General features: G+C 36.1%; 1 protein-coding gene across 10 annotated transcripts in view; it reads left to right on the forward strand.

Moving 5' to 3' along the window:
- CHST15 (carbohydrate sulfotransferase 15) overlaps nt 1–20,926 on the forward strand; it is a 133,266-nt gene that overhangs the window by 81,149 nt on the left and 31,191 nt on the right. For all 10 annotated transcript variants that reach the window (XM_007478846.3, XM_007478845.3, XM_056802781.1 and 7 more), the window contains 2 exons: nt 4,475–4,621; nt 10,365–10,521. In XM_007478846.3, coding sequence (XP_007478908.1) covers nt 4,475–4,621; nt 10,365–10,521 — 304 coding nt within the window. The remainder of the gene's footprint in view (nt 1–4,474; nt 4,622–10,364; nt 10,522–20,926) is intronic.

The raw sequence follows: 20,926 nt of genomic DNA on the forward strand, positions 1-20,926 counted from the left end.
AAAACTAAATTTTTAAAAGTTATACTTTTAGTGCAACTTTTAAGTTTTACATCGTTCTAAGTATTTCTTGGCTAAGTTTGAATCAATTCTTCACAATTAAAAGATTGTCATGAACCAAACGAGGGGACTTTTCACTTATGTTCTGGTAAACAATCATTTTAGAGCACTATGACCCCATGGACTTATTTGCTCACTAAGAATTTTTGAAATTATTTTATATGACTTTATTTTCCAGATATATGTATCCATTATTCCATCTCTGTGGACACACCACCACCTCCACTACAACCACCACCACCACCACCACTTCTCTGAAGAAAGGAGGGAGATGCATTTCTACTCTCTTTTCTGGGATTAGGCTCATTAAACATTTTTGAACACCATCTCCTTCATCAGAGAACTGGATATGTAGAGGAGAACATTTTTTACCTTAATTACAGTGAGCTCCATGGCATCTAAAACAGGATCCATGAGAAAGCAGAGTTAGTCTTTATTAGTTGTGCTACTTAAGGCAACAAGGTGGCACAGTGGAAAAAAGTGCTAAACCTGAAATCAGGACTCTTCCTGTGTTCAAACCTAGCCTCAGACACTTACTATCTCTGAAACCCTGGGCAAGCCAGGGTTTTGTTTTGTTTTTTGCCTCTGTTTCCTGATTTGTAAAATGAGTGGAGAAGCAGATGGCAAACCATGCCAGTATCTTTACTAAGAAAACCCCAAATGGCATCACATAGTTGGGTACAATTGAATGAAAACATGGTGCTTCTTTCCTATTACCTTGAATCTTCCTACTTCTCATTTTATACTTTTCTCTTTTTTTTCCCTAAGCTTTGGTGATTTTATTAAAAGTTTTGGAACTGTGACTTGACAAGTGAAGCAGTGGAATAAGGGAACCTTTGTTGAGTCAGGGCTCCATCACTGTCTAATTGTGTGACACTAAGTCACATCACTTTGGGGTTTTAGTTTTGTCATGTTCTGAATAGTATTGTACTAAATGATTGCGAATTCTTTTTCAGGAATCTAAAAAATCTATCTAAAGATAAATTTTATTGAAAGCAAAAGAGAAGGAAGTTTTAGCTATTTGTCTGTTAATTGCAAAGTTCCTTTTCGGTGCCTAGAACATTGTAAGTGCTCAGCAAATGTTTCCTAAAGGAATTGAGAGGTATCACAGTAGGACAGATAGAGCAACAATCATGTAGTCAAGAAGAAGACCTGGGTTCAAGCACCATCTCATGCTTGTGTGGCCTTGGACCAGTAACTTAATCTAAGTTCAGCCTCTTTCTATATAAGGTGAAGACATTGAACTAGATGACTTCTGACATCCCTTTCTGCTTTATATCCTGATTCTATGAATGAATGATGACAAAAGAAAGAGCTCAAAAAACAAATTAATTTTTAAAAATATTGGGCCTAAGTAATCATGAGTTCTTCATCACTGGAAAAGGAGAAGTAACAAATTCACAGTCATGATAGATCTCTCATTCACTTGTCCTTTGAATTGGCTTGTATCCCCCTATTGATTTTTCTTTTACATGTAAGGCACTGCTCATGCCTTGCTTACTGCAAGTATACCTAAACTCTCTATACCTCACAAAGTTCAAATGTTTACAGTATAGGTGTAACATTGTACTTAAAATCTTCACAAACCTAATGTATGATGTTTTCCATCATCTAAACTATACATGAATTTTTTTCTTTTTTTCTTTTTCTTTTTTTTTAATTTTAATATTATTTTATTTGGTCGTTTTCATACATTATTCACTAGAAACAAAGATTGTTTTCTTTTCCTCCCCTCCCCTCCCCCCCCGCCTTTCCCTCTCCCATAGCCGATGCATGATTCCACTGGTTATCACATGTGTTCTTGACTCGAACCCATTTCCCTGTTGTTGGAGTTTGCATTATAGTGTTCATTTAGAGTCTCTCCTCAGTCTTATCTCCTCCAACCCTGTAGTCAAGCAGTTGCTTTTCAGCGGTGTTTTTACTCCCACAGTTTATCCTCTGCTTGTGGGTAGTATTTTTTTTTAGATCCCTGCAGATTGTTCAGGGATTGCATTGATACTAATGGAGAAGTCCATCACCTTCGATTGTACCACAATGTATCAGTCTCTGTGTATAATGTTTTCCTGGTTCTGCTCCTCTCGCTCTGCATTACTTCCTGGAGGTTGTTCCAGTCTCCATGGAACTTCTCCACTTTATTATTCCTTTTAGCACAATAGTATTCCATCACCAACATATACCACAATTTGTTCAGCCATTCCCCAATTGAAGGGCATCCCCTCATTTTCCAATTTTTGGCCACCACAAAGAGCGCAGCTATGAATATTTTTGTACAAGTCTTTTTGTCCATTATCTCTTTGGGGTACAAGCCCAGCAGTGCTATGGCTGGATCAAAGGGCAGACAGTCTTTTATCGCCCTTTGGGCATAGTTCCAAATTGCCCTCCAGAATGGTTGGATCAATTCACAACTCCACCAGCAATGAATTAATGTCCCCACTTTGCCACATCCCCTCCAGCATTCATTACTTTGCATAGCTGTGATGTTAGCCAATCTGCTAGGTGTGAGATGATACCTCAGAGTTGTTTTGATTTGCATCTCTCTGATTATAAGAGATGTAGAGCACTTTTTCATGTGCTTATTAATAGTTTTGATTTCTTTGGCTGAGAATTGCCTGTTCATGTCCCTTGCCCATTTGTCAATTGGAGAATGGCTTGATTTTTTGTACAATTGATTTAGTTCTTTATAAATTTGAGTAATTAAACCTTTGTCAGAGGTTTTTATGAAGATTGTTTCCCAATTGGTTGCTACCCTTCTGATTTTGGTTACATTGGTTTTGTTTGTACAAAAACTTTTTAATTTGATGTAATCCAGATTATTTATTTTGCATTTTGTAATTCTTTCTAATTCTTGCTTGGTTTTGAAGTATTTCCCTTCCCAAAGGTCTGACATGTATACTATTCTGTGTTCGCCTAATTTTCTTATAGTTTCCTTCTTTATGTTCAAGTCATTCATCCATTTTGAATTTATCTTGGTGTAGGGTGTGAGGTGTTGATCTAAGCCTAATCTTTCCCACACTGTCCTCCAATTTTCCCAACAGTTTTTATGAAATAGTGGATTTTTGTCCCAAAAGCTGGGATCTTTGGGTTTGTCATATACTGTCTTGCTGAGGTTGCTTGCCCCCAGTCTATTCCACTGATCCTCCTTTCTGTCTCTTAGCCAGTACCAAATTGTTTTGATGACCGCTGCTTTATAATATAGTCTGAGATCTGGGACTGCAAGACCCCCTTCCTTTGTATTTTTTTTCATTAATTCCCTGGATATCCTTGATCTTTTGTTCTTCCAAATGAACTTTGTTATGTTTTTTTCTAAATCAGTAAAAAAAATTTTTGGAAGTTCCATGGGTATGGCACTAAATAGATAGATGAGTTTGGGTAGGATGGTCATTTTTATTATATTGGCTCGTCCTACCCATGAGCAGTTAATGTTCTTCCAATTGTTCAAGTCTAGTTTTAGTTGTGTGGAAAGTGTTTTGTAGTTGTGTTCATATAGATCCTGTGTTTGTCTCGGGAGATAGATTCCTAAGTATTTTATTTTGTCTTGGGTAATTTTGAATGGGATTTCTCTTTCTAGTTCTTGCTGCTGAGCTGTGTTGGAATTATATAGAAATGCTGATGACTTATGTGGGTTTATTTTGTATCCTGCAACTTTGCTAAAGTTGTTGATTATTTCGATTAGCTTTTTGGTTGAATCTCTAGGATTCTTTAAGTAGACCATCATGTCATCTGCAAAGAGTGATAATTTGGTCTCCTCCTTGCCTATTTTGATGCCTTCAATTTCTTTTTCTTCTCTAATTGCTACCATGAATTTTTTTTCAACAGAAAAGTCAGTTATGTATTTTAGCAGCTACAGATAAAGGGGATTTTAATCATTCACAAGTCATCTCTCCCCTCTGATTGCCCATCAGAATTTACCCAAGAATGTATGGCTTACTTTACTTTTCTCGGTGATTTGCATTAAATCAGTGAATGAGCACCTATCATGCTCAGAGAGCACTGTATTATAGGAAAGATAGCAGTATAACATTTCACATTTATCACTGAAAGCTAAATACTGTTCTAATCTCACACTAGTTATACAACCTTTTATGAATGTACCAATCATTTTCCATATAATAAGCCCATGAAATAGGTAGGACAAATATTATTTTTCCTCTCAATTTGCTAATCAGGAAACAGGTGGAGAGGTGGTCAGTGACCCAAGTTCAAACATCAAGGATTGATTAAATTCAAATTCAGGCATTCTGACCCCTCCCAGATCTCTGCCCTTCCCTTACTATCATGAGATCATACTGTCCTCATGAAGCTTAGAGTTTGGTTGGGGTTGGAGGGAGTCAAGTATGATCTAAAGGAGATAGAAACAAAAGGCTTCTGTTCCTTATTTCTTTTCCTTGTCACTCACAGACTTCCCATTTTTGTTTAGGAATAGTGCGACTGAGAGATGGGTTTCGTGACCGATCCCCAGTGGAAGATTATCTGGACTTGTTTGACTTGGCAGCCCATGAAATTCATAAGGGACTCCGGAGTGATTCGGGGACAGAACACAGCAAGATGAATAATATAGTTATTGGTATGACATCCACTGTTCTTGAAAGGTTGCATCTATGGTTGTCTAGATTAATGGTTTGGTTTAATCCTGTGGTCCTGCTACTTAACATTTATTAGGCATCCACTAACGGTAAAAAAAAAAACTGTCCTGGAAATATAAAGACAAAATAGTCCAATTCAGTTTGCCTAAGATATGCCAGGTGGGCAGCCAAGTGCCCCAAGGATAGAATGAAAACAAATCCAGCCTCATATACTTACTAGCTATGTGACTTTGGACAAATCACTTAACCCTGTTTAACTCAGTTTCGTCATCCGTAAAATGAGTCAGAAAAGGATATGGCAAACCACTCCATTATCTTTTCCAAGAAAACTCCAAATGGAGTCATAAAGAGCCAAACACAACTGAAACGAGTGAATAACAACCATAAAATATTCCAGGCATTGTGCTAACAACTGTCCTCAAGAAAATTGCCATTTTCTATTCATGACAATTGAGCAGGCATTATTAAGCATCTATTATGTTCAAGGAGCAGTGTTAAGTGCTAGAGGTGGAAGGACAAAACCAAAAAATATTCTTTGCCTTCAAGAAGTTTATATTTTACTGAGGGACAAAACCTCTAAACAGACATGTATATATACTGAATAAGGGGAGGGAAATGGCATATAAACTGAACCCTGATGTAAGGTGAGGATTTTAGCAGACAGAAATAAGGTAGGAGGAAGAATACTTGTGAAAAAACCCAGAGTCGGGAAATTGGGTGTGGGGAAATAATAAGTAGGCTGTTTGAGGTGGATGATAGATAGACTATACAAAGAAGAACAGCATTGTCTAAGACAACAAAGGTTCTACGTGAGTGCTTCATTTTTGTTCCCTCCTCAGCACATATCTCTTCACAAAATGTTTAATCACTTATGCATTGTTTTGAAAACCAAAAAATATTTAAAATAATTAATATTTCTTGGTGCTCAACAATGTCTAAAATATTCCTTATATATTTTTTTAAATTGGATTGTCATTTGTGGATTGCAATCTTTGCTTACACAGAATTTTTTGTGTTTGACATGTTTTTATGGTTTTCAGATCTCCGGTTCCTAGTGGCTTTTAAAGAAAACTCAGAAATCCAATCAACAGATATTTTTTAAAGAAAGCCACTAATGAAATATTTTTCTTTTGAAAATGCTAGACTTGTATGACTATATTCTCCCATATACTCAGGTTTCTGTAGAATAAACACTGTGCTAATGCATCTTCTGTGGTTGAAATCTGTTTATAAATCATAAATATTTTTAATCATGATTGATTTATGTATGATTATCTTTCTGATGAGTTTAGATGAATATTTTGGGAAATAGTCTTTGGCTTTATTGTATACATTTTGGTGTATGCATTTATTCTTTTGTGAAAGAGGAAATTTTAATGGCAAACTATTTGTTTAAATCCATATGAAAAATTGGTATATTTTGCTTGTCCTCTAGTAATACGATCATTAAACAAAATGAATATGTTAGTGATTAAGATTAAATGCAACCATTTGAAACATGGATGTTTAATGATATCCATCATTTCCAAAGGGACAGACATGTGTTTAATCACTTGAATTTCTCCCTTAAAAATGCCAAATCTGTGAGTAAAAGAAGAGACTAAAGTGAGTTTTTTCTCCTTGTCTGAAAATAGTTCATTTCAGCTCATCATACCAAACTGGGTAAATAGAAAGATTTTTGCCTCCTTGTTAATAGTTCATTTTTCTATTAGATGCAGATGAAAACTTGACCATGCTTTTTAAAAATTCATCTTATCAAAAGAACTTATTTCCAGGTATCTCATCCCCTGGTATCCTCCCATACCCTGAAAGGCATTGTTTGCCAAACATATGTATACATATATAATCTTTGGTGTTTCCATTTTCCTATTCATTCTTTGAAGGTGAGCATTCATAAGTTATCTTTCAAACATTAAATTTATGGCTGTATGTAATGTTCTCTTGATCCAACTTATTTCTGTCTTCATTATCTCATGTAACACTTCCCAAAAATAATCTGCTTATAGTTTCTTACCACCCAGTAGTGTCCCATTACATTCATGTACCACAAATTTTACAGCCATTCCCCAACTTATGAACATCCCTTCAGTTTTCAATTCTTTGCCACTACAAAGAGAGCTGCTGTAAATATTTTGGAGCATATTGATTCTCTTCCTTTTCCCCTGATCTCCTTGGGAAACAACCAGCATTGGTATTGCTGGGCCTGATGGCATGTACAGTTTTATAGCTCTCTGGGAGTAATTCTAAATTATTCTCCAGGATGGTTGAATCTGTTTGCAGTTCCACCAATAGTGTATTAGTGTCCCAATTTTTCCACATCCTCTTCACCTTGATCACTCTTAAGGTACAGATCTGCCCAGTTAATATTTGATACCCATTTTCATCATTATCCTCCACCTCCATCCAGTAACTTGACCAGCTCTGTACCTCTGTCTTGGAGACATGATTGAATTCTCTGTCCCCCTCCAAGGATCTATAGTATTGGTGCAAAGACAAAGGGCAGGGCAGGCCTCTCTCTTCTGAATTAGTGTCCAGAATGCTGATCTGAAAGGACACATACTCTCAGAATACAGGGAAAAGATAGGACTGACCAATGGACAATGCAAGAATACGATTAACACTCACACTGGTTCTGATATGAGTTCATTAGTGCTATCTCACTCAAAAGCTCTGCTCTACAGATAATTCCACAATAAATTCTGGAAACAATCAAGTTAATGGTGTGCTCTGTCCTGGGATTATTGTCTGGGTCAGTAAGACCCTATTGGCAAGGAAGTGATGACTTGGTAATTTCCTCTCAGGGCATATAAATTATTTTTTTGCATGTAAGCTTGTTTAATTTAGGCAAGACACAAAGTATCTCCCCTAATAATAATAACTGGAATTTCTATAACTTATCAGGATTTGAAAAGCACTTTATATGCTTTTTTCATTCAATTCTTATTACAAACATGAGAGGTAAGGACTACAGATATTATTCCCCCTGTTTACAGATGAACAAAACAAGTCTTAAGAGAGGAAAAGTAGTCTGCCCAGTCACACAACTATCAAATACAGTATTTGTATGTATGTGTAGAACTCCTTTTTTCTGTATAGCCTCACTTCTAGGATGCCCAAGACAGTGCTCTAGTCCTGATGAATGCTTAATAAATGTCTGTTCTATTGAATTGTCCATGTTATCAATATGATTTGACATTGGACTCTGACTTCATTATCAGGTGCCTCAAGTCATCTCTAATTCTCTTCCCCTTATCCTGAGGAGTGAGTTAAACATTCAAATCATGAAGTTAGGGATTCAGTATAAAAGTAGTTAAAATAATAGTAGAGGACTCTGCAGAATAGTTTGGCTCTCCAATTTGACCTTTTACTAATTAAAAATATTTAAAAATTAAATATGATAGATATTGAGGCATTTTAATGGACTCCAACCATGATGGATTTCTTTGAAAGTTCAGATGTTCTCTTGATACTCCAATAATCATGGTTATAGTCAGATAATTCATATGATCCCAGGAATCATGCTATCTAAAATCCAGAAGGGAACCTGATTTTTTGTTAACCCTCACCTATACTTGAACAAGAACCCTTTCTATAAAATACTTAATAAGTGGCTATCCAGTCATTATTAGAAAACCTCCAGGGAGAGGGCAATCCATTATCTTCAAAGGCAATGTAATATACTCTTTAATATTTTTAATTCTTAGGAAGATGTTCCTTCCATCAAATCTAAATTTCCCTTTTTATTTCTTTTTTTGTGATTTTCCTCTCTTTTGCTATCACAAATTTTATGATCGGTCCTGTCCTTGTAAGATTCTTATCATTTCCTTCCTAGTACCCTGTCCCCTCTTGTTGGTAAAAATTAGATACATTAGAAATTTTATTAGTCACCATTTCCTCCATATTTTGAAGGTTAAAAATGATCACCAAAACATATCAAGAAATTATCAGCTGTACCATTTTGACATAGGGGTTCTCCAATAGATATCCAGATAATTGTAGTCCCTATCACTACTATACCATGTGGCTTTGCCAATCTTTGATTCTATTTCTTAATTTTCTTTTCTATTTCCTTTTCCTGTTCAGGTGATCTCTATTAGATATTTTAAAATATTTTAATATATTTTTACATTGTCAGAATTTCTTCTATATCTCTCCCCTCCTAGATGACCATCCTGTATAAGTATTTTTCTAGTCTACTTCAAGAATATTTATTCTATTTCTGCCTGTGTTGACCATTTCAATACTTTTCCCCATTCCACCCCTTCCTTTAAGTTCTTAAATCACATAACTATATCTTCTTAACAGATAATGTTATTCGGTTCCACCACTCTACTTTGTTTGTAACCTCTCCTGTTCCTTTTGTGTAATTATTAGAGGATTCTTATCTAGAAAGTAGGCACTCAGACCCACAAGCAAACTATTGTAGTAATTCAAATGTGATGTGATCAGTGTCTATACCAAAATGGTGGCTGAGTCAGAGTTCAAAAGGGGACATATTTAAGAGATGCTTCAAAGGTGAAATCAACAAACCTTGGTAGCAAGAAGATTGACTATAACAGGGGTTTGGGGGGAGAAGGCCTGGGGTTAGAGTTCTCATGAGGAATCCAAGGTGACTCCTATGCTGAAAACTTAGGAATCTGAGAGGATGATGTTATTCTCTATCTTAATAGGGAAGGTAGATTTAGGGGGAAAACTAATGAATTTTTTTTGGACATATTGCGTTTAAGATGTCTTTTTGATATTGAGTTCAAGATGTCCAAAAGGTAGTTAGAAAAGTGAGATTAGAGGTCAACAGAGAGGTTAAAGTAGAATAGGTAGGTTTTAGAAGTATCTGAATAGTAATGGTGATTAAATCCTTGAAACCTGATGAGGCTTGGACAAGACACTTCATCTCTTAGACCTCAGTTTCTTTATTGGTAAGTGAGAATCCTGGAGAAGATGTTTTACCAGGCAATTCTAGCTCTAAACTTATGATCTTGGGATTTTAATGTTGACAGAACTAAAGGCCAGTGAGATGAAGCACTTTGCTCAGTATGACCCAGTTAGCTTGTAGTGATGATAGGACTAGAGTAGAGATTTGGAGGTCAATGGTCTTTATTCAGACACTTAGGCTATTTTGCCTAATTCCATAATCACAGTTAACAGGATCATTCAGGCAAAATCCCCAACTTTATCTGAGTGAACGGCTGAGGTTCCAGAAAAAGAAAAGCCAGCCTTCTGTTTCATTTCCTAACACAGGCTGTCTACACAATTGTTTCTATTATCCTTGCTACCCTTCAAGGGGAAAAATGTGTGCTTCCCAATTTGCCCATAATACTATATTGCTATGTATATCATTTAGTCCAGGCTAAATGGAGAATTCTGCGTGGTTGTAATTATTTTTGTAAACCTCACAAAGAGAAGCCTGGAGGCGTAGGAATGCTCGGTATTTGGACAGGCTAGTTGTTTCAGACAAAGGCATTTAGAGTAGATCTTCTTCTCTATGCTTTTGTCCTTCTCCTGTACAACTCTACTGTTATGGTCCTTTTGAGTATAAAGGCAAAAGAGCCATTTTCGTCTATGCTATATTTATTAAATTAGCATTTATTGTTTTTGTGAAAGATTGGCCTTTTTTTTTTGCTTTACCTATTTCCATGCTTAACTATGCAATAAAGTTTCAATTAAGCCAAATAATTAATTTAGACTAAACTGAAAATGTCTATTTGGAATGTTTTCTATTTGTAGGAGAGGCCAGTGCTTCAACCATGTGGGACAATAATGCTTGGACTTACTTCTATGACAACAGTACTGATGGAGAACCTCCATTTCTGATCCAGGACTTCATCCACGCCTTTGAGCCAAATGCAAAGCTCATAGTCATGTTGAGGGATCCTGTGGAAAGGTTAGTCACATATCCTTTTGTATTTAGGGTAAAATAAAGCTAGACTGGAAGAACATTACTTCTCATCTCAAACAAATCTGTCTTTCTTGTATTGGAATTTGACTTCAGGGTTATTGTTATTTCTTATATAAATGTTATTCTTGGAACATCCTCACTGTGCCCTAGTTTAAACAAATTATAAATTGTTTTCTTATACATCATGACTATTCTTTTTGATTTCAGGTCCCAAATGATTTGAAATAGGGGAATGGTGAAATTCCATGAGTATTATTTGGATTGATTCAACATAACTGGAAATAAGAGAGGGAAGAAATCCCCATTAGAGTTTGGAGATTTGTGCAATTCTCAGAATCCAATGACTCGCTTTTCTCCCACTAACTTACTTGGCTGCCTCAAATCCTTAATAGGGGCTAGGGGATACCAAGAGGAAAGAATACAATGCAATTTTCTCTTTTGTTTTATTTTTCTTTGTATCTCCCCCTTTGTCTAGCATAGTATTTAGTAAATGTCTGCCACAATTTGGAGTTGCTTGATTTGTTTAGATAAAGACTAAAAGATAAGATATCTTCCTCCAAACATTGCAAACTATTAGTTGGTCTGTTTGCTTTGAACTCTCTTTAATGAATCCTTTTTTCTCATATACCATGAGCATTAAGGATTTCATCTTGCCAAGGAGGTGCATAAGTGGCCATTCTGTCTTGGAATATACACAAAGAAAGGAGAGAAAAGCTGGGAATAATCTGACACAGAGACTGGGTTTGGGGTTAAAAGATTTCAAAAAGTTCAGAGAATTGGTAACACATGAGCTAAAATTTGTAGGAGAAATCAGTCCAGAAGGGATAGAAAAAGCTCAAGAATGACATTTTGAAGACAAGATGAGAATCGGTCATTCTCCTTAGTTACTTTGGGGTAGAAGCAAAATCAAAGGCAATATAGGACCATTGCTTGGGACCAGTGGATTGATAACAAAAGATAACCTGGAGAAGTCAGAGGTGCTCAACTCCTGTTTTGGTTTTTATTTCTTTACTGTCAAATGGAGTGATATTCACTGTGTGACCACTGGCAAGTCACTTCCACTCTGGGAGCCACGCAGGCTATCATTTATATAATGCTTTTTAGACTTTCGAAGAGCAAGCCTCATTTTATCCTTTACCCTGGGAGATAGGTCCTATTATTACCCTCATTTTAAAGATTAGGAAACTGAGACAGAGAGATTAAGTGATATACCCAGGGTCACACAGCTAAAGTGTCTGAAGAAAGATTAGAATTCAGATCTTCCTGAACCCAAGTCCAGCACTCTATGGGTACTGTGCTACTTACTGTGTCTATAAGTTACCTAGCAATTATTAAACTGCATTTGAAAAAGGGATTTTCCACAGTGGAGTTTGTCACACTGATGAAATAACAAGTTTGGACACCCTTTCCCTCAAAAAAAAAAGCATGTAACTATTGGGTTATAAACATAGGTATGAGTACTTAAATATGTAAATACCTACATTATTAGGCATAAGTATTTCTATATTACATTATCATAAAGTATTTCTATGTTACAAATAGAGAAACTGAGGCCTAAAATGGTTATGTGCCATGTAACATCATGCTAGTTAGCATTTATATACTGCCTTTTAAGACTGACAGAGTGCTTTACGTGTGTGTATCATTTGATCCTCACAACCATTATTATCCTTACTCTAGAGATGAGGAAAGTGAGGCTGAAAAATTATGACTTGCGCAGGGTCAGACATCTAGGAAGTATTTAAGATACATTTCAAACTCGCTGTTTTCACACTTAAAGTCTAGTGTTCTTCCTATATAGCTGCCTCAACAATAAATATACATTTATTAAGTACCTCTTCTATTCCAAATGCTTTTCCAAAGACAAAAATGACATAGACCTTGCCTTCAAGGAGCTTAAATAATAATGGCAATTTATATAGTTTGGGAGATGGTGTGGCCAAGTTGCTCCAGGTGACTTGGAGTTAGAGAGACCTGAATTCAAATTCTGCCCCAGACCCTAGCAAGTCATTTGAAATATTTCATCTACTAAATGTGGATAATGATTGGTAATGTTACATAAAGCATTTTGCAAGCCTTAAAGTGCTCCATCGATTTGAACAATTTGAAAATGTTTTCTCATTAGAACCTTAACATCCATCAAGACAGGTACTGGAGGTGTTATCCCCATTTTCCAAATGGAGAACCTGAGGCTCAAAGAGAGATTACATGGATAGCCCATGGACATACTACTAGTCAGAGCCAGAGCTGAGAGTCAAATGGTGCTTTCTCACTCTAATTCTAGCACTAATCATACCTAGGTAGTGTTTATAATAGTTCATTTTTGTGTGACATTTGGCCTCGGAATATTAAACCATCTGGTCCAATTTCCTAGTTATCCTTGATCTTCATACATCTCTTAACCATCCTCAATGGGCAGTGGGTTTGAAACTGTTTCTAGCACTATTTGTAGCTCATGGATGTCCAAAGGCAGGGATGTTCCCCCTTTCTTTGGCAAAACATGTTAACCCTACTTAACACGATATACCATTACCAAAAATCAATAGTGCTGTCAATTAAAAATAATTACATAACTGGCAGCATAGATAGGAAAGACAACAGCCCGACTGGCCTTGCCTTGACTTCTGAGGTATTTTCACAGCTGTCCTGCTTCCCTCCCCCCTGACCCACTTGCAGCTGAGGTAGAGAAGGTTAGAACATTGTGTCGGTGGTGTTCTCTTTGCTTATTAAACTTTTAGTGATATCTGTCCAATTTGCCATCACAAGAAAGGGAAAAAAAAAGTCCTCAATTTCAAGTTGTGGGGATGAGGGGAGACAGAGACAGTGAGAAAGGCAACATAAAGGGAGAGGGAGAGGGAGAATGAAGTGGGGGAATGAGGGAGAGAAAGAGTAAAAAGAAAGAGAAGAGAGGAGAGGAGGAGGGAGGGATGAGGAGGAAATGAAGAGGGAGGCAGAAATATAGAGGAGGAAGTATGTGTGAGAGAGAGTCAGAGAGACACAGAGATAGACAGAGAGAACAAATGAAGAGAAGAATTAAATATTAAGGAAGCACCTGGACAAAAAGAAATGGGAGGAACTCCAGTTTGTACCCAAATTTCTGGATATAGGAAGAGAGCCCAACATCCTTGAGGATGCCCCTCAATAATTTCCCACATCAAAACATCCATTTCACTAACTGAACTTCAGCAACTTAGAGAGAGACATAAGTCAGTTGCTGTTACAACCTGTGCTATCCCAGTCGAAGCTACTGAGATAGGAGAAGGTACCTAACCAGGGTAAATTTTAACTTTCAGATTGATTTTATTTATGTTAAAATTCTTTATAAATAGGCTGCTTAATTTAAGTGACTACAGTTTAATTTTATTATATACACAAACACCTCTATTTTGATTCATGTAAAATCCCAGATTAGGCAAAGGTGTTTTGGTTTTCTTGTCCCACAAACTTATAGGAATTAATTTGCTTTCTGTCTTCACTTTCCTGATTCTCCACCTATTAATAAAAGCTCATAGGTGCATGTCACTTTAAGTTTATTTAAGTAATTAAATAATTTAGAATATTTTTCTATGGTTACATGATTCATATTCCTTCCCTCCCCTCCTCACATCCCCCTCCAATAACAAACGTGCAATTCCACTGGATTTAACATGTGTCATTGATCAAGACCTATTTCCATATTATTTGAATTAGAGTGATTGTTTAGAGTCGACATCCCCAATCATATCCCCACTGAACCATTTGATCAAGGAGATATTTTTCTTCTGTGTTTCTATTCTCACAGTTCTTCCTCTGAATGCTAATACTGTTCTTTCTCATAAATCCCTCAGAATTGTCCTGGATCATTGCATTTCTGAGAGTAGAGAAGTCCATTACATTCAATTGTGCCACAGTGTATCCATCTCTGTGTACAATGTTCTCCTGGTTCTGCTCCTTTCACTCTGCATCAGTTCCTGGAGGTCTTTCCAGTTCACATAGAATTCCTCCAGTTCATTATTCCATTGGGCACAATAGTATTCCATCACCATCAGATGCCACAATTTGATCAGCCATTCCCCAATTGATGGACACCCCTTCATTTTCCAATTTCTTGCCACCACAAAGAGTGCAGCTATGAATATTTTTGGTACATGTTACTTTAAGGGAACATGAATATTTTCACTTCTGTTTTCCAAATGTGGTAAAATAAGTTTCCTAAGTTTGCAAAGCTCATAAGTATCTAAGGTAGAATTTGAACCCAAACCTCTTGAATCTTGAATTTTTTCTTTTTATGGCTTGCCATAGTGCTACTTCCTGAATTGGAGTTTAGTTACAGTAGCAACAAGGGAGCAATATGGGTTCCATCTGTGCAGTGGATCTGAGAGCAAGACCTCCTACACACATATTTCGTGTGTGTGTGTGTGTGTGTGTGTGTGTGTGTGTATCATGTATATGCTTTCTTTGAGTGTTAAAGCCACTTCCAGATGTTTCATTGTTTATTAAAATGTTATGAAACTATGTAATAAGGATTTCCTCCTATTAGAACACATAGCTCATGGCCTGTCTGAAATTGTTGGCTCTATTCGTGTCCTACTTAGATGACAAGATAATAAATATTGTCAGTCTAAGCCCATCTGGGCAAAGGAAACATTTCAAGCGGGCTGGATCAGAGTTCTCCTTTGTGTATTGTGTTAATGGGCCATTAGTGTTCATTATTTGTTGCATGAAGCTCCACTTTTGCAGAAAATATCCTGGTCTAATGAAGGGCAGTTCTATTTGGCTAAGATGTCTTTGGATCCATGCATCTACACACTCTTGACCCTTCCTTCTACCAATGACTTGGAAGCAGACTCTTTCTGGCCTTTCATTTAATGTTACCCTGTAAGATTTGTATCTATCTTTTAAAAATATGTAAAAAATGACCGTGGAAAAAGATGATGAAAACATCAAATCCAATAATCAAGTTCAACCAAATGCTAGGAAATCCTTCAAGCTCTAACTTGTTCTTCAGTCACTCAGTTGTATTCGACTCTTCATAACCCTTTTTGGCCACAACATGTCCATGGAGTTTTCTTGGAAAAGATACTGGAGTAGTTTGCCATTTACTTCTGCACAAGCTTTAACTAGGATAATCACCATACTTCTGAAGTAGGTAAACAGCCAATCATTTCAGAAGAAATACAGAACTTCTCATGCCATAAAATGGATCAATACTAGAGTCTGTGGCTAGAGTCCTTCTTAAATAAGAGATCATGAAAATTTAACACAAAAACTAAGCTTTTCTGTGCCAAATTGGTTCAATTACTTGAAAGGAAAAAACTCAAGTTTGAAATAGGACATTCTTTCATTTAGCCAGTTTCTTAAATTTAAAAGTACTTTCAAATTGAAGAATCTCACTTTAGCTTCATGTCTCTTCATTTGTAATAGAATTGATAAAGTGAATTTGCCTCTAATTCAGAGATGATGGTTATAGCCCCCATTAAACATGAAAAATGTTTCTAACTTGCTGACCCTTCTAACAGAATTGCATTATTTTTTTTCCATTTAAGAGATATTTGGAGGAGAGTCATATACTGCCTAACATCTGTTAAGGATTTTCCAGTGTCTAAATTTCAGCATATCTCTTTTGTCTGAACTTTATATTCACCATGAAAATGACCACCAAAGGAATTTAGTTTCAGGATTAATAATTTTCAGGAATATAGAGACTTATGGAGGCCAAGTTAAAATACAGAATTTTATTTTAGGTTAAAAAATTTTGAGTCTAGGAAAAATCTGCATTTTTTCTTCATTATCTCATAGAAAATAATTTTGGTCATCATTGAACTAGTTTAATAATCAATCCTTTTATGAAAATGAAATACAAATGAGACTTTTGCTTTATGATACAAGCTATCCCAAGACACACACTCATATGGGATTGCAATGGTTTGTGTAAAGAACACCGATCTCATCTTTGCTATTATGGTTTCTTGTGTGATCAGAAAGCCCTAGAAGTTCAGATGTAATGTTGAAAAAATATAGATCCAAGCTTTGATTCCTATAAAAATCAGCTTGTTTGTTCATTGACCTCAGGCTGCCTATGTGACCCTAACTAGCCATCACAAAAACAAGTTTCATTTCAGAACTGATAGTGACACATGGTACCATATTGGCTTTCAGTGCCGTAGGAGAAATTGTTGAATCCATGTCTTACTATTGATTAATTGGTAACATTACTTAACACAAAGGACTTCTAATTATTGCCATCTTTGTATTTGATTTTTTTAAATAAATCTGTGGGCTGGTAAAATTAAGGTTCTTATCTGCAAGCCTAGTTTTATGGAACTTCTCAATATATTCAGGCTTTCTCCTTGATATATTTGAAAAGTAGAAACCTCACTCAGCATCAAATAATAGATTGTCATTCCAAACACTTGAGAATATTTTACTCCTGCCAATATACTCAAGGCATGGCTAGATAATTGATGCTGCATGTCTGTATACTTCCACTTTCCCTTCTGTGAAACCAGGATAGCAGAATCAAATATAGGTGGAGAGAAACTGCCTGTATAAAAAAAAAGACATTAATTTTGTGCCTCAGAATTAACTATTGGAGTCATTTTACTATTTAGAGAAGGATTCTTGATTTTTTCCCCTATATACATATTGAAAACCCACCTTCAGAATGCTCATCTTCAGTGTGCACCTGCAAGCTCATTATTTATCCTTAGTGCCACCACCATCTTCTCAGAAAGAGAATATGAATCTGATACTTAACAAGTCATGCATCATTCTCTCTGTGAAACATTTACATGACTATGAAAAGAATGCTGATGGATTAATTTTAAATGATCCCCGAAGGGAAGTAGAAGGACTTCATGGATAGATAGTAGGAAAAAAATGTGACGAGGATAAAAAGGCAAAACCGTGTCAGACTCTTCCCCCCTCAAGAATGTTTGGCAGCCAGAGTGTAAAGGGGCCCAGAAGGGAGGAGCTACAATATAGCATTACTATTTGGTAATTTTTTTTTATGAATTCAAAAATTATACTTTTCCAAGTATTATTGTCATTCTTGTCATTAACATTCTGTAAATGGAATAGGATAACTTTGATACACTTAGGATTCTGAGTAAACTCTTTTGTAGTTCAGACATCAAAAGGCTGCCAAAAAGGATGGGTCCAATATTTAGTAATTATACTCATTGAAGGCAATTAGGGACCAGCTGACTATAAAGTGTATACTTATTGATAGAAGAGAAATAAATGCTCTGAAAACTTACTATTTGGTAGCATGTCAGAAAAATATGATAACCATCATGCCTTTTGTCCTTATTTTTCAGTGGACATCTTGCTTCCTTCAGAGCATGATCTGGGTGCTACTTCCTACACCAGGGCTTTTTTATGAATCTTCTTTCTCTACCCCCTTGAAATTTGGGGCTGTTACTTTGTACACATTTGGTATTTCTTTGTCAAAATGCATTGTGAAACTATTAATGTAGAATGTAACCTCCTTGTAGTCATCTACCACCTCTTTGCCTTAATACCTCACACAGCACCTTTGTGTATTGCAGGCATGTAACAAATATTGAATTTAATAATGAATAACCTCATTCAAAGTTATGGCAGGGAGCTTCTTGTTAGAGATGATGAAACTGACATGCTGAGAGGTTAGCTGAAATGCACAGGCTCACAGTTAATTAGTTATCAGTCAAGTTTTAGGGAGAAGAATGATGTCAAGGCAGCTAAGCAACATGGTAAATAGAGTGCCAAGTCTGGAACCAGGAGGACCTGGGTTCAAATTTGATCACAGATACTTCCTATCTATATGACCCAAGGCAAGTCACTTACCCTTAAATGCCTAACCCTTGCTCTTCTGTCTTAGAGTTCTTATTAGGACCTGGGTTATTAGTTTAAAAGTTGTTGTTTTTTTTAGAGTGACATTAGCTCAATAAATATTTATGTTCATTGTAGGTGGGCTCTTATGCTATGGGCCAGATTATATATAAGGAATGGAGCACAGATCCAGCCCTCTGCCATTTTATAGCCTAATAAAATTTAAAAAGTGTCTGTTGAATTTAACTGAAAATACTTTAAGAGGAGGAATGCAATATACAGACAATTCAGTTAAAGAAAAAAAGCATTTATTAGGTTTCTGCTATGAACAAGGCATTAGAGATACCTCTCTAGACACCCCCCCTCCAAAAAAAAAACCCTTTACCTTCAATGAGCTTCAGTTCTAGAAGGAATAAATGAAACATAGATGTAAATGAGTCAAATGAAAGGGTTTGAACTTGATAACTGATAATAATAATAATGTCTCTTCCATTCTTATAACCTATGAAGATAAGGATACTACCAGGAAAATTGAAGAAAGAGAAAGTACTAACAGAGGGGAGTCAGAGAAGGGCTAATAGGAAAAACAGGATGGTTGGATTAAGACCTGAAAGAAGAGTCATGAGAGGCATGGAACAAAAGGGAACTCTGGGTATGAGAGTGATTCAGGTACATATATGAAAAGGAGGACAGAGATTCTAAAGTTCACAGAACACCTAACAGTACAATTTAACAGGAATGCAAAGTTTGTTTGTTTGTTTTTTAAGAATAAGGGCATGAAATGAAGTTATAAATAAAAAAATAAATATATATATATGTCAGATTGTAGTTATGTGCTTTAAATGCTAGATAAACGAGAAATGGAATTACAATAGGGTTTTTAACAGAGGTGCTTATGGCCATATCTATATCTTTGGAAAAATTTTCTGGCAACTGAAGAGAAGATATGGAAGGATTTTGAGAACAGGGAAAATAAAGTTATCAAGTCAATTAACAGGCTTGTATTGTAGTCTAGGAAAGAGGTGACATGGGTCTGAACCAGAGTAGTAGTTCTTTTAATACAAAGGAGGCAGATGTAAGAGATGCTATGAAGGTGGGATTGACATTACTTGGGAACTGATCATGTGCTGAATGAGAAATAGACCAAGAGAAATAGGAAAAAAAGGTTGGAGGGGAAAACAGATTTAGTTAGGAGAAATGGTAGATAATGAGTTCTATTTTGGATAGTTTGAGTTTGACTTCTGGTACTTCCAGGATGAGGTATCTAATAGGCAGGTGGTAACACAGGATGCTATGATCCTGAAGTGGAAAATAAAGACTGAATATATTGATTTGGGAGTCATCTGCTTAGGGATGGTATTTGAATCCATGGGAGAAAAAGGGATCCCTCTTGGAAAGTATACAGAGAAGAGAAGATCATTTATGATAGATACCTAGCAGAGAGTCCTATTAAAGGGAAAGGAGGTGGACAATGAATCTAGCACTAGAGATGGAGGAGAGAGATGAAGTCAAAGAAAAAGAAAATGTAGGTGGAAGCAAGTAGGTTGTCAGTAATATCAAAAGCTTTGGAGAGGTTAAAGAAAATGTAAACTTAGGAAAGACCATTGAATTTAGCAGCTAAAAGATTTTGGCAGTTTCAATGGTGGTAGTGGGATTAGAAAATCAGGTTTCAGAGGGTTAAGAAGCAGTTGGAATGGATGGTGAGAAAATGGAAACAGTGTAGACAATTCTTAGGATGTGTCAAAGAAAGGAAAGAGAAATTTTAGATTATGATGTGAAAATGGCAGACTCAAGTGAAGACTTTAGTGATGAGGTAGAGCTGAATACAATTGTAAGCTTAGAAAAAGAAGCAAAAGATCTGAGAGGAGAGAAAATGAGAACAACTTCAGAGGCAAGAGTAAAATTGAAAGTCAGTGAAGATAGAGTACCGATTTGAGATGTGGAAGAGGAAAGATAAGAGAGCTCATGATGGATTGTCTCAATTTTCTCACTAAATCAGGAGACAAGGATTTCTGCTTTTGAAGATGGGAGAAGAATTTGGGGCCTGACAAGAAAAAGTTTGGAACAGTCACTGATAGGAATGAAATAGGAAGTTAATCAGGGAAGAATAAAAAGTTTTTCTGTATAGTAGTGAGGGACCAGTTGAGATGAGATAGCATGTATTTCTTGTAGACTAGGTTGGTATGGTGATATGATGTGATCCAGTAAGATAGGAGGTGGGCTTGAGGATAATAATGTTGAAAGGACAAGAAAATAAGGGAATTCAGGATGGAGAAGGAAATATAGTTTAATTAGCTAATTAAAAGGACAAGAATAAAGGGTAAAAAGTTATTACAGAGCAGAATGATAGATTAAGAGATGAAGAATAGTTAGAGGAACATTCATAGAGAGTCATAACATCATAGAGCTAAAATGGGAAGGACTTTCATTAGCCATCTCATCCAAACCCCTCATTTTATGTATATATATATATATATGAAACAGGCTCAGAGAATGTAAATAATTTATCCTAGATCATACACATAGGGTCAGAGACTGGACTATAGGTATTTGGTAAGAATGAGTAGATTTATGTGGAGTAAGGAGAGTGAGAGATGAC

This window comes from Monodelphis domestica, chromosome 1 (assembly GCF_027887165.1).
Source record: "Monodelphis domestica isolate mMonDom1 chromosome 1, mMonDom1.pri, whole genome shotgun sequence".
Taxonomy (NCBI): Eukaryota; Metazoa; Chordata; class Mammalia; order Didelphimorphia; family Didelphidae; genus Monodelphis; species Monodelphis domestica.